The sequence below is a fragment of the Periplaneta americana genome, chromosome 7 (genome assembly GCF_040183065.1).
Source record: "Periplaneta americana isolate PAMFEO1 chromosome 7, P.americana_PAMFEO1_priV1, whole genome shotgun sequence".
Taxonomy (NCBI): domain Eukaryota; kingdom Metazoa; phylum Arthropoda; class Insecta; order Blattodea; family Blattidae; genus Periplaneta; species Periplaneta americana.
Genome location: NC_091123.1, coordinates 152,771,615 through 152,785,188, shown reverse-complemented (window position 1 = coordinate 152,785,188; position 13,574 = coordinate 152,771,615). Strand labels below are relative to the sequence as shown.

General features: G+C 35.3%; 1 protein-coding gene across 3 annotated transcripts in view; it reads right to left on the bottom strand.

The window, feature by feature from the left end:
• HERC2 (E3 ubiquitin-protein ligase HERC2) overlaps positions 1-13,574 on the bottom strand; it is a 159,788-nt gene that overhangs the window by 35,866 nt on the left and 110,348 nt on the right. For all 3 annotated transcript variants that reach the window (XM_069831643.1, XM_069831645.1, XM_069831644.1), the window contains exons 56-61: positions 11,803-12,028; positions 8,395-8,625; positions 5,344-5,489; positions 3,169-3,315; positions 1,849-2,014; positions 565-741 (exon numbers count right to left, since the gene is read on the bottom strand). In XM_069831643.1, the coding sequence (XP_069687744.1) occupies positions 565-741; positions 1,849-2,014; positions 3,169-3,315; positions 5,344-5,489; positions 8,395-8,625; positions 11,803-12,028 (1,093 nt within the window). The remainder of the gene's footprint in view (positions 1-564; positions 742-1,848; positions 2,015-3,168; positions 3,316-5,343; positions 5,490-8,394; positions 8,626-11,802; positions 12,029-13,574) is intronic.

Below are 13,574 nucleotides of genomic sequence, written 5' to 3'. Positions count from 1 at the left end.
TGAACATAGTATGAAATAACTTTCTTGATATTTTGGAATATAATACTCTGCTCCTGATGTCCCATTATTAGGATTTAGAGATCCATCTGTATAAATTTGAAGGTGATCCTTATACGTACTGCAGAGTAGTTCCATGGAATCTAACTTAAGAATGTATGGAGGATCATTTTTGGAATGATTTCCTGGAATTTGTATGCTATGTTCTGGAATCACCCATTTCCATGGAGGAATTTCGTTCACAACTGGAGTTTTAACAATGAGTGTGTCTGTGCAGGAGACATCAATTATTTGACATCGTAAATCCAAAGCAGTGAACATAACCAACAGAGACTGGCTTCTGAAAATGACAAAGATTTCATAGTTGTTGAATTAATTCTACATTTTTACGTAAAAGAGGAAGGAACAATGAGCTCATGTAATCCTCAAGGGTAATTTAACCTATCTTTAGCTATATTCCATTCTATTGTAATATAAGTTACCTAACTATATTTAGAGATTTATATTAATTGTTTAAAATACAAACAAAATATTACGAATGTGCATCGAATTAGGCTTAGTACTCACCTGCAATTTTGACGTGTCCAGATAGAGTTGCATCATCAGTATAAGGATGACTGCTCTCTTGAACGACAGGTTGAGGAGCCAAGTGAATAGTGTGTGTGTTAAGGGCTACATCTTCAAGTTCTGTCACACACAACTCTACCAGCATGTCCCGGGTGTCTGTACAGGCACTGCCCATTGCTGAAAATGATAACAGTACATTACGCAACGAGCCTATAATGATAGTAATTAAGACGCGAGTATGTTTGTTTATGAAACGAGCACAAGCGAGTTTCATAATTTTCATACGAGCGTCTTAATTACCATTATAGGCAAGTTTCATACGACTTTTTATGCTCGACCATATTTCTAACTTGAAATTATTCAGAAGTATTCATTTTATTTGCATCTCACTGAAGAGCAGAAGTGACCTTGTGCAAGCTCGTAAATTGTGAGATGTGCGCAGACGTGAAAGTATTGATTTTTTTCCGAGGAACAATAATGTCATTGACCTTGATATAATTTAGAGAATAACATGAACTAATTTAGATATAACCTGGAAATTTATTTGGAATTGAAAAACGAGATGACAAATTGAATTTATTTGAATATTATTTACAATTAACGCTAATTATTATAGTAACAGAACATAACCTTCTGCGACAGTATTGGATTTCCAGCCTCCGTGACGTTTCCCTCGTTGTCTTTTGATTGCATATCCAAGAATAATCGAAAACCTGAACTTTAATGAATAGGTGTACTTTAATGACATGCATTAAAGGACTGCTACCAGGTGTATAATTGAGGACCGTTTTTGCAAAACTTGCTAACTGCAAAATGTTCAAAATTGAGATTTTGATGGATTCGTTAACATAAGGCAGGTCTCTACATGATGTTCAAGGCGTCTTAGTAAAATTGGGTTATTTCTCTTCATTGTAGTGTGTCAAAGTATGATCGTTTTTTCAAAACTTGCTTTCTACTATAAATGAGAGTTACAGCAAAACTTGCTTACTATAGTGTTTTGTCTCTCCTGTAAAATTTAGTTTTTTCAGTTAGCAAGTTTTGCAAAAACGGTCCTCAATTACTACATTTCGGCATGGTCGAGCATAAAAGAAATAACTAAACATGCCAATGATTTAAAACATTTCTTAGCGAAATATTACAACACCATATAATTGAATGACAGCACTCTTCAATACTGACAATACCTCCTACATCAGTGTCACAACCACTAATGCAGTCACCACCAAATACGGTACTAACAATTATAATCTATTTTGAGTCCTCCTCTGACAATAGAACACTCACCGACAAGAACATTCACGATAATCTCCTTAGCTGTGTCTACAGCTCTACCAGCCACAGCAAGTTTGAGCAGATCCACTAACATACGTGCATCATCCTGACCCAGCAGACTGGTGAAGTCATCTAGATTAGGGTGCATTGCATCGGCTTCCTCAGGCTGTCCAACAACCTATAAAATAAACAGGAATGAATGGAAAAATAATCACATCTTCAGCTATAATAGATTACTAGAGAAAAATTTTCATTTCTTCTTTGTGCGATTATGAGACCACAGAACCAAGTTTGTATTGGGAAGCAAGAGGGAAATTTCACTGAAGTTAAGATCCTGCCAATAGAAATATTTATCGTCCATTTATAAATAGATCATTTTCCTAATTAATAACAGTGTATATCTCCAATAAATGATTTCTTAGCATCGCCACAGATACACTTGATTGTACTTGTCACTATCTCTGTCACTAGAGAGTTCTTGAAATTTATATTTTTCCCGCCATTCATAAAATATTTTTATATGTTACCTCTTGCACAAAAGGGCAGATCTATAACTAAAACTTGATTAATATATTTCAGTAATATTTGTATTTATCCTGGTAATAATGAACAGTTTGACTCGTAGACATTTTGTTTTTCAGCATTAACTTCCCATGATTATATGAGAAGATTCGAAGAGAAAGGCAGTTATGTAGACCTTCGGCTTCCCCCTACTACCAATAATGCATAACTCAATGGCAATACGGCGGTTGCTGTCGTCTGCGATACAACGAACTTTTATGTTGATTTTCGAGTTCATCTTTTTTTTTCCTGGTTATTATATGCTTATTTAAGTTGTGTTAACTCTCGCTAAGTGGTTTTATATTTTATTTTATCCATCTTAGTATTTATTTTTATTATTGTAAATATTTTTGTTTTATTATTATTATTATTATTATTATTAATTTGTATTACTAGCTTTGTATCATCTTAGTCACAGTTATTCTATTATTATTATTATTATTATTATTATTATTATTATTATTATTGATGTTACTATTATTTCTATCATCATAATTATTATTGATCTCTGTAAAATTTATGTAGACTACTGGACTGTACCCGAGTACGAGCATATGCTCATTTCGGGTAACTATTCATATGTATTCATTTAAAATGTAAATTGTGAATAAATTTGATTTGATTTAAACAACATTGTATCATGCTTGACAATAGTGATAGTGACAACAATGATATTTGAATGTAATGACACCAGAAGTTAATTTATTTCAACGACATTCTGCCTAATAAAAATGACTATTTAAAGACACGTCAAGACGAGGTCTAACTTACCTGGGCATTGGATGTCATAGTTGCAGCAATGACACTCATGGCACTAGCAGATAACTTGGAGGCTCTGGATGATAGACTGACTGAGCTCGAAAGGGAGGGGAAAGCCGCCATTGGGCTCTGTTCACTTTCAGGTGTGCTGTGAGAGCTCTGTAATAACAATGATATGAAATAAGTTACCAAACATTGTGGTCTCACAGCAAATTGTTTTTGGACACTATTTTAATTTCAAAGTTCATGCTACAAACAATTCTTGCTCCAATACCTAGACATCTGCAATGGAACTATCAGATTTACTGTACTCCATTCTGTTATGATAGTAATAATTCAATTCATATGGTTCATTTCTTCATCAGAGCTATACAAAAGTCCACACTTGTGGCGTAACGGTCAGAGCGTCTGGCCGCGAAACCAGGTGGCCCGGGTTCGAATCCCGGTCGGGACAACTTACCTGGTTGAGGTTTTTTCCGGGGTTTTCCCTCAACCCAATATGAGCAAATGCTGGGTAACTTTCGGTGCTGGACCCCGGACTCATTTCACCGGCATTATCACCTTCATTTCATTCAGACGCTAAATAACCTAGATGTTGATACAGCGTCGTAAAATAACCCAGTAAAAAAAAAAAAAAAAAAAAAAGAGCTATACAAAATGGAGTCACGATGTTAAAAATCCCTTTGCTGCAAAGAACCCCAGCAAGCAGCTGTGATGGCAGAAAATTAATCACATCATTTCGTAATCTAAATAAAAATACATAAACTTAAAAAATACGCACGCCCAATCATACACAGAAACAAAATACGAAACTGACAAAAATAGAAATTTCTTAAAATAACTAAGTACCTTATAAAATGATTATTGTGATAGAAAATATTAATTTTCAATTACCTCTTTATTACGCTCAATAGAATTAAAGTATTACCTTAAAAAAAATATACCATGCACCAAAATGTATTACTACTTACTTACAAATGGCTTTTAAGGAATCCGGAGGTTCATTGCAGCCCTCACATAAGCCCGCCATCGGTCTCTATCCTAAGCAAGATTAATCTAGTCTCTATCATCATATCCCATCTCCCTCAAATCCATTTTAGTATTATCCTCCCATCTACGTCTCAGCCTCCCCAATGGTCTTTTTCCCTCCAGTCTCCCAACTAACACTCTATATATATTTCTGGATTCGCCCATACTTACATGCTCTGCCCATCTCAAACGTCTGGATTTAATGTTTCTAATTATGTCAGGTGAAGAAAGCAATGCGTGCAGTTTTACATTATGTAACTTTCTCCATTCTCCTGTCACTTCATCCTTCTTAGCCCCAAATATTTTCCGAAGTACCTTATTCTCGAACACCCTTAGCGTCTGTTCCTCTCTCAAAGTGAGTAAGGGTGTGATTTTTTGGTATTAACTATATACGCGAAATGTGTTAAAAACTTAATTTTATGTGTGGAAAATGCAAATCTCTTAATAAAAGTTCAAAAGTAAGTGAAATATAACCGCGAATTTTCGCGTAATTGATAGATATCCACGAAATTACATCATAAGCACGATATTTTCACCAAAAAACAGGTTTTATAGAGAATTCTCTAGAAAAATGACTCTTTCTTCCAATAAAACGTGAAAATGTTCTTCATAATAAAATATATATGAACATTTCTACATATCTGATTGTTCAGCATTACAAGCGTGTAACATCTGGCAATGATGTACGCATAGTTTCAGAGACTATTTCCAGGGAGTAGCACAAGCAGACAATGGCCATTTCTCTTTCCCACAACAACTGCCTTCATGAGATCGACAGTGCCATCACCCACTCACAGTCGAGTGAAATTGAATTATGAATTTAATTAATGATGCAAACAATTTTCTATTAGTTTCAAAGGGATTGTTTCAATTATAATTTGAAAAATGTTATTTTATTATTTTTTTTTTTAATTTCTTTAGGGTGCGAAATATACGCGAAATTGCTGGTTTTTTTTTTTTTTACGAAATATTCACCGAAAACAAGGTCAAATGACCACCATAAAATCACACCCTTATGTATCATAGTTTATTGAGCTGGACTTATATTAAAGGATACAATGTCAGAGAGCAGCAGCAGCAATAATAATAATGATGATACAGTAGGTAACTTACTTTCTGGCTTATGTAGTTTCAGAGTTTCAAATTCTAAGTACTTACCAGTCCTACAGCTTCTGCTACAGATGCTGGTGCCTCTCCTCCACCTTGAGCAATTTCTAAACCATCTTCATATGGAGTATTGGAAGAGCTGCGGCTAGCCAGACCTTCAGGAGGAGTATCAGGAGTACGAACTTTGACACTGGGTCCTGAAACAGCGATGGATGTATACACTGAGTATATTAAAATGTTTGTATATTTATTTGCTGGATCCTTCAATAATTTTGCTGACGTTGCAAATCTACAAATCTATAACACTATTAGTTCATACTCCACAGTAAGCAATTGTTTTCCTTTTGATTTTCAGTGTCTCTTGTAGTTCTGGTTGAGTTGAACACAATTCTATGCAGATGCTTGGCCAAACAGTCATGGCCTGTTGCCAATCTAAATGCAGCTACAGACGATTTGCTTGGTAAGTCTGGAATCAACTGTGGATTATGATGCAGAGAGTTCCATTTTTTCCCTTGGGATTGTGTTATCAAATTTTGTTTGTTGAAGTCTAAGTATGTAGATTTAATAAATCTTTCACAGAGGAATACGTAGATTTAGTAACAGGTCTGTAAGTAGCAGTGCTGCCCTTCTTTGCTAAAGCATCCGCATTCTCGTTTCTCAGGATTCCACAATGGGATGGTATCCATTGGAATACAATTCTTTTATTGAGTGTTATTAGTTGAGAGAGCATTTTATTTATTTCTGCTATTTGAGATGAAGGTGTGTGTCTAGAGACTATTGATAGAATAGCTGCTTTGGAGTCTGACAATATAACTGCATTTTTAAATTTATTGATGTGGCAGAGAAGATTCCTGAGACTTTCACTTATTGCAGTGATTTCTCCATCAAAACTTGTTGTTCCATATCCAAGAGATCTATAAAGTGAGAAGAGACAGCACATAACACCTGCACCTGCACCTTGTTCCCTGGAGATCAAGGATCCATCGGTGTACGGGTATAAATGAAGCCAATTTTGTGGAGGGTACCTAATATTAATTGTCTTTAAAGACAATTGTTTCATTATTTCAGTGTTTAGTTCTGATTTCAGCATTTCTTCTGTTAAATTTAGATTATACTCTATATTTAATAGTGTTAAAGGGTTTGATTTAATTTGTAAGTTTTCTTTTAAATTCGGGACGTTGATTTTCTGTTTTAATTCTTCAACCATGGATATGAAACTTTTTTGAGTTTTTAATCTACGGAGAGGACTGTATGAATGCCAATTGTTTCCTGGTAATCTGATAAGTTTTTCATATTGAATCAGTGCTTTTTCTTCTATTATCATTTTGACGCTGTTAATATTAGTGAGGAATCTCATAGAATCTATTGGAGTTGTTTTGATTCCACCAGTGATGAGCCTGAGAGCTTGGTTTTGAACACGTTTATAAAAGGTGAAGTAATTAGAATTTCTCCGCAGTACGTCAGCACTGGCTGTATAAACATTTTGTATGTAGTGTTCAAAGTATTTCTAGAGCAACCCCATTTCTTTCCTGCTAGTCTTTTCAGAAGGGAGAATCTTTTACGAGCTTTTTCAGAAATATATTTCAAATGGTTGTTCCATGTTAACTTACTGTCGAAAATAACTCCAAGATATTTGGATTCATAAGTCCTAGGGAGGTGTTGGCCATTGTATTGGATATTGAATTCTCTTTCTTTTTTACCAAGTGAAAATATTTGGTAGTTACTTTTGCCTAAATTGAGTGTCATCAAATTTGATGTATTCCATTCATGTAGTTGATTTAGAACTTTAAGAGCAGAATTTTGAATTTTGTCTCAATGTCTGTGAGATCCGGAAGTCCACAAAACTATATCATCTGCAAATTGTGCTGTTTTCATGTTTGATTCCTCTAATAGAGAGGGTAAGTCATTTATATAAATATTGAATAAAGTTGTGCTGAGGACAGTGCCGTGAGGTAGACCTCGATATGTTTGTCTGTAACTAGAAAGTGAGCTATTGAATTTAGTTGCAATGAATCTTTGACGAAGGAATTCTGATATCCACCTGAACATATTGCTGGAGATACCTAATTTCTGGAGTTTTAATAATAATTTATTTCTCCAAACAGAGTCATATGCTAATTGAAAGTCAATAAATATTGCCACGGTATCTTCTTTCTTGTTAAAACTGTCTTTTATTTCTTGGCCGAGGCGTATGACTTGTTCATTATTAGAGTGTAGTTGTCGAAAGCCGGCTTGTCTTGGTGATAAAAGATTTTGAGATTCTAAATACCAAGTTAATCTGTTGGAGATCATGGACTCCATAGTTTTTGCTATCATGCTTAATAGTGCTATTGGTCGATAACTATTAACATCATGAGCAGGTTTCCCTTTTTTGTGAATTGGTACAATGATTGCTTTCTTCCAAGGTGCAGGAATTGAGGTGTTCCATGATAAATTGAAAATGGATAAAAGTACAGACTTGGCTTTTTCCCCCAAATGTTTAAAAAATTCGGAATGAATGTTGTCGGGATCAGGAGATTTCTGGTTTTTAAATTTTGTATAGCTATGCTTAATTCTTTGGAAGTAAAATTTTGATGGAATATTTCAGGTTTTGTGATATTGTTTTTATTATATTTATGTAATTCTCTTTTGATAAATTTGTCAGTTTTTTTGATATGGGATGTAATCTGTGAGAGTTTGAGTAGTGTTTATTAAATGCATTTGCTATATCTCTACTATCTGTTAGTGTTTTGTTATTATGAATAATAGGTTGGCTAGTATTTTCCTGTGTATATTTTAGAGCATGTGAAATATACTCTACAGCTAGAAAAGACAATCTGCCTCAGATTTGGCGCGTATATTATAAAAAATGCAGATATAATAAAGAATGAACAGAAACATTAAGGAAAATGTACAGTACCGGTATTTATAGATAGGAAAATCACACAATACTATGAAGATTCACACTGCTTGAAGTTATCCAAATGTTCTTATACTCACAAAGCGGAGATACAGATGGAATCATCATAAGCATATAAAATTCATTGATTGTTTTGCGGAAAAAAGAAAATAATAATCTAATTATTTGATACAATTCTACATTTGGAGAAATAAGGTACTTACCCGCAGAGGTGAATCCTGGTATATTAGAATGACTAGAAAGTGCTGCCACCACTGCGTCTCTAGCATGAAGAACTTGAAGTGCATTCAGCAAGTGCTGCAGAGCATGCTGTTTTGAAACATTTGAATCCAAAGATAGGATAATGCGAGAGAGGGAGACCTGAGGAGATTTGTTCGTGGTGTTGTTTGTTTGCTGAGACTGGCTTTTATCTTCTGACCCACCTTCAAAAATACCTGCAACCAATGTGTTGATTTCAGATTTACGCACAGCAAACAAACAACTCGTTTTATATCTTAATAAATAATGTCAAAATACATTTATATTCTGACTACACACATATATAATTGAACAATCAAAATAATCACTATTTTAACTGAAGATTTATAAAATGAATTATCCACAATCTATCTTTCACATTTTTTTCATTTATAATTTACATAACTTCTCTTTCAGCATTTTTATCTGTTCTGTGATTTACAAGCCAATTCACAATACATAATAATAAGGAAAAGAGCCAACTTTACGCAGCTGGTTTGAATTGTATCACACTCTCTTCTTCCTTCCACTAGAACCTTCCTATTAACATTACATACTCACATAGTTTACATGTGCTATCATACTGTACCAAATTTTAAGATCATAAGTCGAACCGAGTTTTATTAATTAATTATTTATTGTTTTTCTATCATCTCATAATAACGCTTTTATTTTTTATTGAACTGAAAGTTTGGTCAGTAGTTGCTACAAACTTAGACAATTAGGAATTGCTCTGGGTTTTGTTGCGTGATTAATATATTTGTAACAAAAACTGCTTATACTTTTGAATTTTTTATTTCACCATTTTTTGTTTCTTTTTGTAATTTTAACACATGAAAATTCACCAATACAGTATATAATTCATACTAGAACTCAGAAAAAATTTCGAGGTGATATGACACAATTTGTGACGCAAGAAGCATTTTATACATATTAAAAAAAAAAAAAAAAAAAAAAATGAAAAGTAAGAAAATAGCATGTAAACATACATGTTCTGTCCTCAGAATAGTGCTGTACTACAGTGTGTTTCAAAATGATTTTTCATAAATTTAAGGACAATAGAGGATGCTATTGAAAATATTTTTTGTTAGGGAACCAATGGTCCGAAATGAAAAAAAAAATGGCGGCTGTATGGCCCTAGAAGTATGTTAAGTATTGTTAATCACTAGAAATTTAAAATGAGAGAGTAAATTCAGATATGAGAAATTTTATTACCTTTCACTTTTACAACAAATGATCGAAGTGTTATTTTTTTCGGATAAATCGCAATATAGGGAACGCCAGTAGGTTATCCCCACCCACATGAAATGTGCATTCGACACAACACTCACCTATCACGTAGAGTGTCTGATGAGCTAGTAGGGAAAAGTGGAAGGGGTCGTGGGCAGAGCTTCTACGTTCGCTATATTGCAATTTGCCTTTTTTTTTTTTTTTTCTGTGCCTGTTATTCATAACTATAACGTACTTATTTATATACAATAAAGTTTACTTAATTAAAAAAATGTTGGAAGTGACGACTGTCAACTTCATTACATTAGTGATTAGCAATAACATGATCATACTTCTAGGGCTGCACAGCCGCCATTTTTCATTTCCGACCACAAGTTCCCTATAGTACAGCCGGTCGTTCTCCGGCCCTGACGTTTCTCGTGACCAAGGGAGACAGTGTTGCTGATACGTATAGACAGAATGAAAACTGTCACGCGCTCGCCGGCTGATTTTGTGGTGCGGAAAAAAACTAATTCGAACGCGTAGGCTTGCCTATAAATCATTTTACATATAACTTAGATCACAGCCTTCGTTAATGTACACAGCTAGCATAGATCACAAAAAAAAAAGAACTAATACGAACGCGTATGTAAATAATTTTACACAAACGTAGATCGCATCTTTCGTTAATGTACACAGCTAAGTAATTATAACAGAATAAAAACTAATACGAACACGTATGTAAATCATTTTACACAAATGTAGATCGCATCTTTCGTTAATGTACACAGCTAAATAATTATAACAGAATAAAAACTAATGCGAAAGCGTATGTAAATCATTTTACATAAATGTACATCGCATCTTTCGTTAATGTTCACAGCTAAATAATTATAACAGAATAAAAACTAATGCGAACACGTATGTAAATTATACATAGGCCTACAGTATATTACCACAGACTATGGGAATATCTTTATAATGAAAGTCCAGTATATCAAATGAAATAGACTCTATTTTCCTTAGAATCTGTTAATACTCGAGTGGAAAGACGTCACACTTTTAACGGTTGTTTTTCCCACCTTCAAAGCGTCACAAACTCTATCTACCACTTTCGTAAGAGGGAGGAGAGGTTCTCTATTGTCTCGCTCCTTCTCAAAATATTCACGCAATCTGTATATAAATTCATGACTTTAGCTCTTAAAAGAGCCGATTTTTTCCTTCTTTGATTCTGACAACCACTGGCCATATTACTATATCAATAATAAAGTTTACAGGCACCGTAAATCGCTCAAGCACAAAAAAACACAACTACTTCGCCTGTACTATAACACAAAGAACGACTCGTTCGCCACGTGCTTCGCACAAAAAAAAGAAGTGGCAACATCGCGCTAAATACATCAGACGCTCATAGCTGGTTGGTTCTAGCAGACTACTTTAACCTCTAGTGCCCACCTCTCCCCCAGCATTGCAAACTGCGATTGAATTAATCTTCGCATTTCAGAACTCAAGTCTTGTAACAGCAAATTACAATAGAATTAAATACATTACTTTAAACCGAACCAGAGTGTTTTAAGGTTAAAATTTAGGAGAATAGTTTCATTCACAGTGGAATTTCGAGGTTCTTTTCACAACTTCAAAACGCCATAGGTTGACAATGCTGGTCACTATCTTTCTCTCTCGTTCTCTCTTCTCTTTCCAAGCGAAATGTCAGAGCCGGAGACTGGTCGGCTGTAGTTTAACAAAAAATATTTCCAATAGCATCCTCTATTACACCTTAAATTTATGAAAAATCATTCATGAAAAACACCCTGTATATTCTACCCCGCATGGACTTAAAAATGGCTGCAGAACAAAATGATTATATATCATGAAAGAAAAATCACTGGAGTAAGCATGAAAATAAAAAATACGTAATTTTGACGGAAGTGTCGACATTTCAGCCTTCTTTAAAATAGTGGGCATATTAAATGCAGTGTGATATCAACAATGGTGAAGTCTGTGATGATGAAATAGAACAGATCAAATGGTACAATCCATGAATGGTGGTGAAGGCAATAATAAAATATATTTATTTAATGGCACTGTTCATTTTCTCAGATTTTCTTATTTTTCCAGAAGAATTAAAGACAAATAAAAAGCAATGGCTAAGTTGCTGATGTTACCTAAAGTTGATGCACCAAGAGGGTCGCTCGAAGAGATGAAGAGCACAGGTTCATGCATGTTGGGTAGCTGCATGTTGAAAGTGGTCCAGGCAATAGAGTGAGAAGACCCGCACGCCACTCGGTTCACATGCACGTCTTCCAAACCATGCACTGGAGCAGGCTTGCGGTTCACTATAGTTGTGCCATTGCCTTGCTGTCCGTGGTCGTTATCACCCCATGCATAAACCTACACAGCAACAGAAAATTCAGCGATTTTACACTCAAGGAAATGCAAACTTCTACTCCACTCCACCATGCCTACACAGTCTTGTTACAACATGCAATTGAATATTTCATTTTATGACTATGTTTAGACTACTAGCCAGTGAAAATTTAATAGAAAGCTCATTGCTACTTCTCCTGGCAAGGGCGCCCACAGGGGGTAGCCAGTGGTAGCATTACGCAGGTTTTTTAATTTTCTCTATGTGCTCGATACATGTTTCCTCAGTCAATCTTCTTAATGTATCCAGCTGTTTGCTGACAACATAAAGTCCACTATAGTCCACTGTAGTCTATTCAGTTGTTGTTTTTCACAAGAAATGATGGGTATTTTGATCGGTGTTCATTATAGATGCCTGTTGCTAGTAGTCAGGGGTGGGGTGTAGTCAATATATACTGCAGGGCTGTGTCTTCTGTAACTGGTACTGATGATTTTAATTTACTTCTTTTGTGGTTTATGGATGGACAGTATAGAAGAATGTGTTCCAAATCTTCATCATGATTATTACATCACAGACAAGTAGGATTATCAGAAATGTGAAATCGGTGTAGGTACAATTGAGTGACAATGTGACCTGTTCTGGCTCTTGTTAAAAATATTTGAACATATCTGGGCAAGTTTTTGTACATTTCCAGGTCATTTGGTTTCTTTTGTGCAGACTGTAAAATTTTTCTTTTGTCAGAAGAGAGCCAATTGTTGATCCATAGGTTTGTAAAATGAGAATTTACTGAAGCAAAGGCGGCCGGGTAGCTCAGCTGGTAGAGCAGCTGGCTACAGACTGGAAGGTCCGGGGTTCGATCCCAGGTGGTGACAGGATTTTTTTCTCATCGCCAAACTTTCAGAACGACCCCGAGGTTCACTCAGCCTCCTATAAAATTGAGTACCGGGTCTTTTCCAGGGGTAAAAGGTGGTCAGAGCATGGTGCCGACCACACCACCTCAGGTGCCGAGGTCATGGAAAGCATGGGGCTCTACCTCCATGCCCCCCAAGTGCCTTCATGGCATGTTACGGGGATACCTTTACCTTTTACTGAAGCAAAAGCATTGGATAGAGATATCACTTGAAGAGGTCTTGGTTGCAAATATGTTGCCTGTTTCCTCAAATCCTCGGTAAACAATTCAACAAAAATGAGTGCTTTAAACTATGAATGCGTGCGCAAGGTAATTTAGATTTCAGAACTAGCTATTTTTCATGTTCAGTTTTCTCTCTTCTCGTGCATCCATTTCCTATAATTTTCTAACCATCTTGCTACCACTGAGATTCGATCCTGCAGTTGCCCTTGGTTCCCGGATATGATCAACTAAGATCTTTCTGGATTCTGATGGTCTGGAAATGAGAGGATGGGGCATTTTAAGGCGGAATATATTGTTGTTCTTGTTCTTACAAACAAGGATATGATCTCCAGGACCTGTTCCAAGATTTAGTTTCCATCTGTCCAACACTTTTTAGGTTGTCCCACACTTCTTCAGCTGACAGATCTATACTATAATAACCACTTACTTATTTTGAGGAC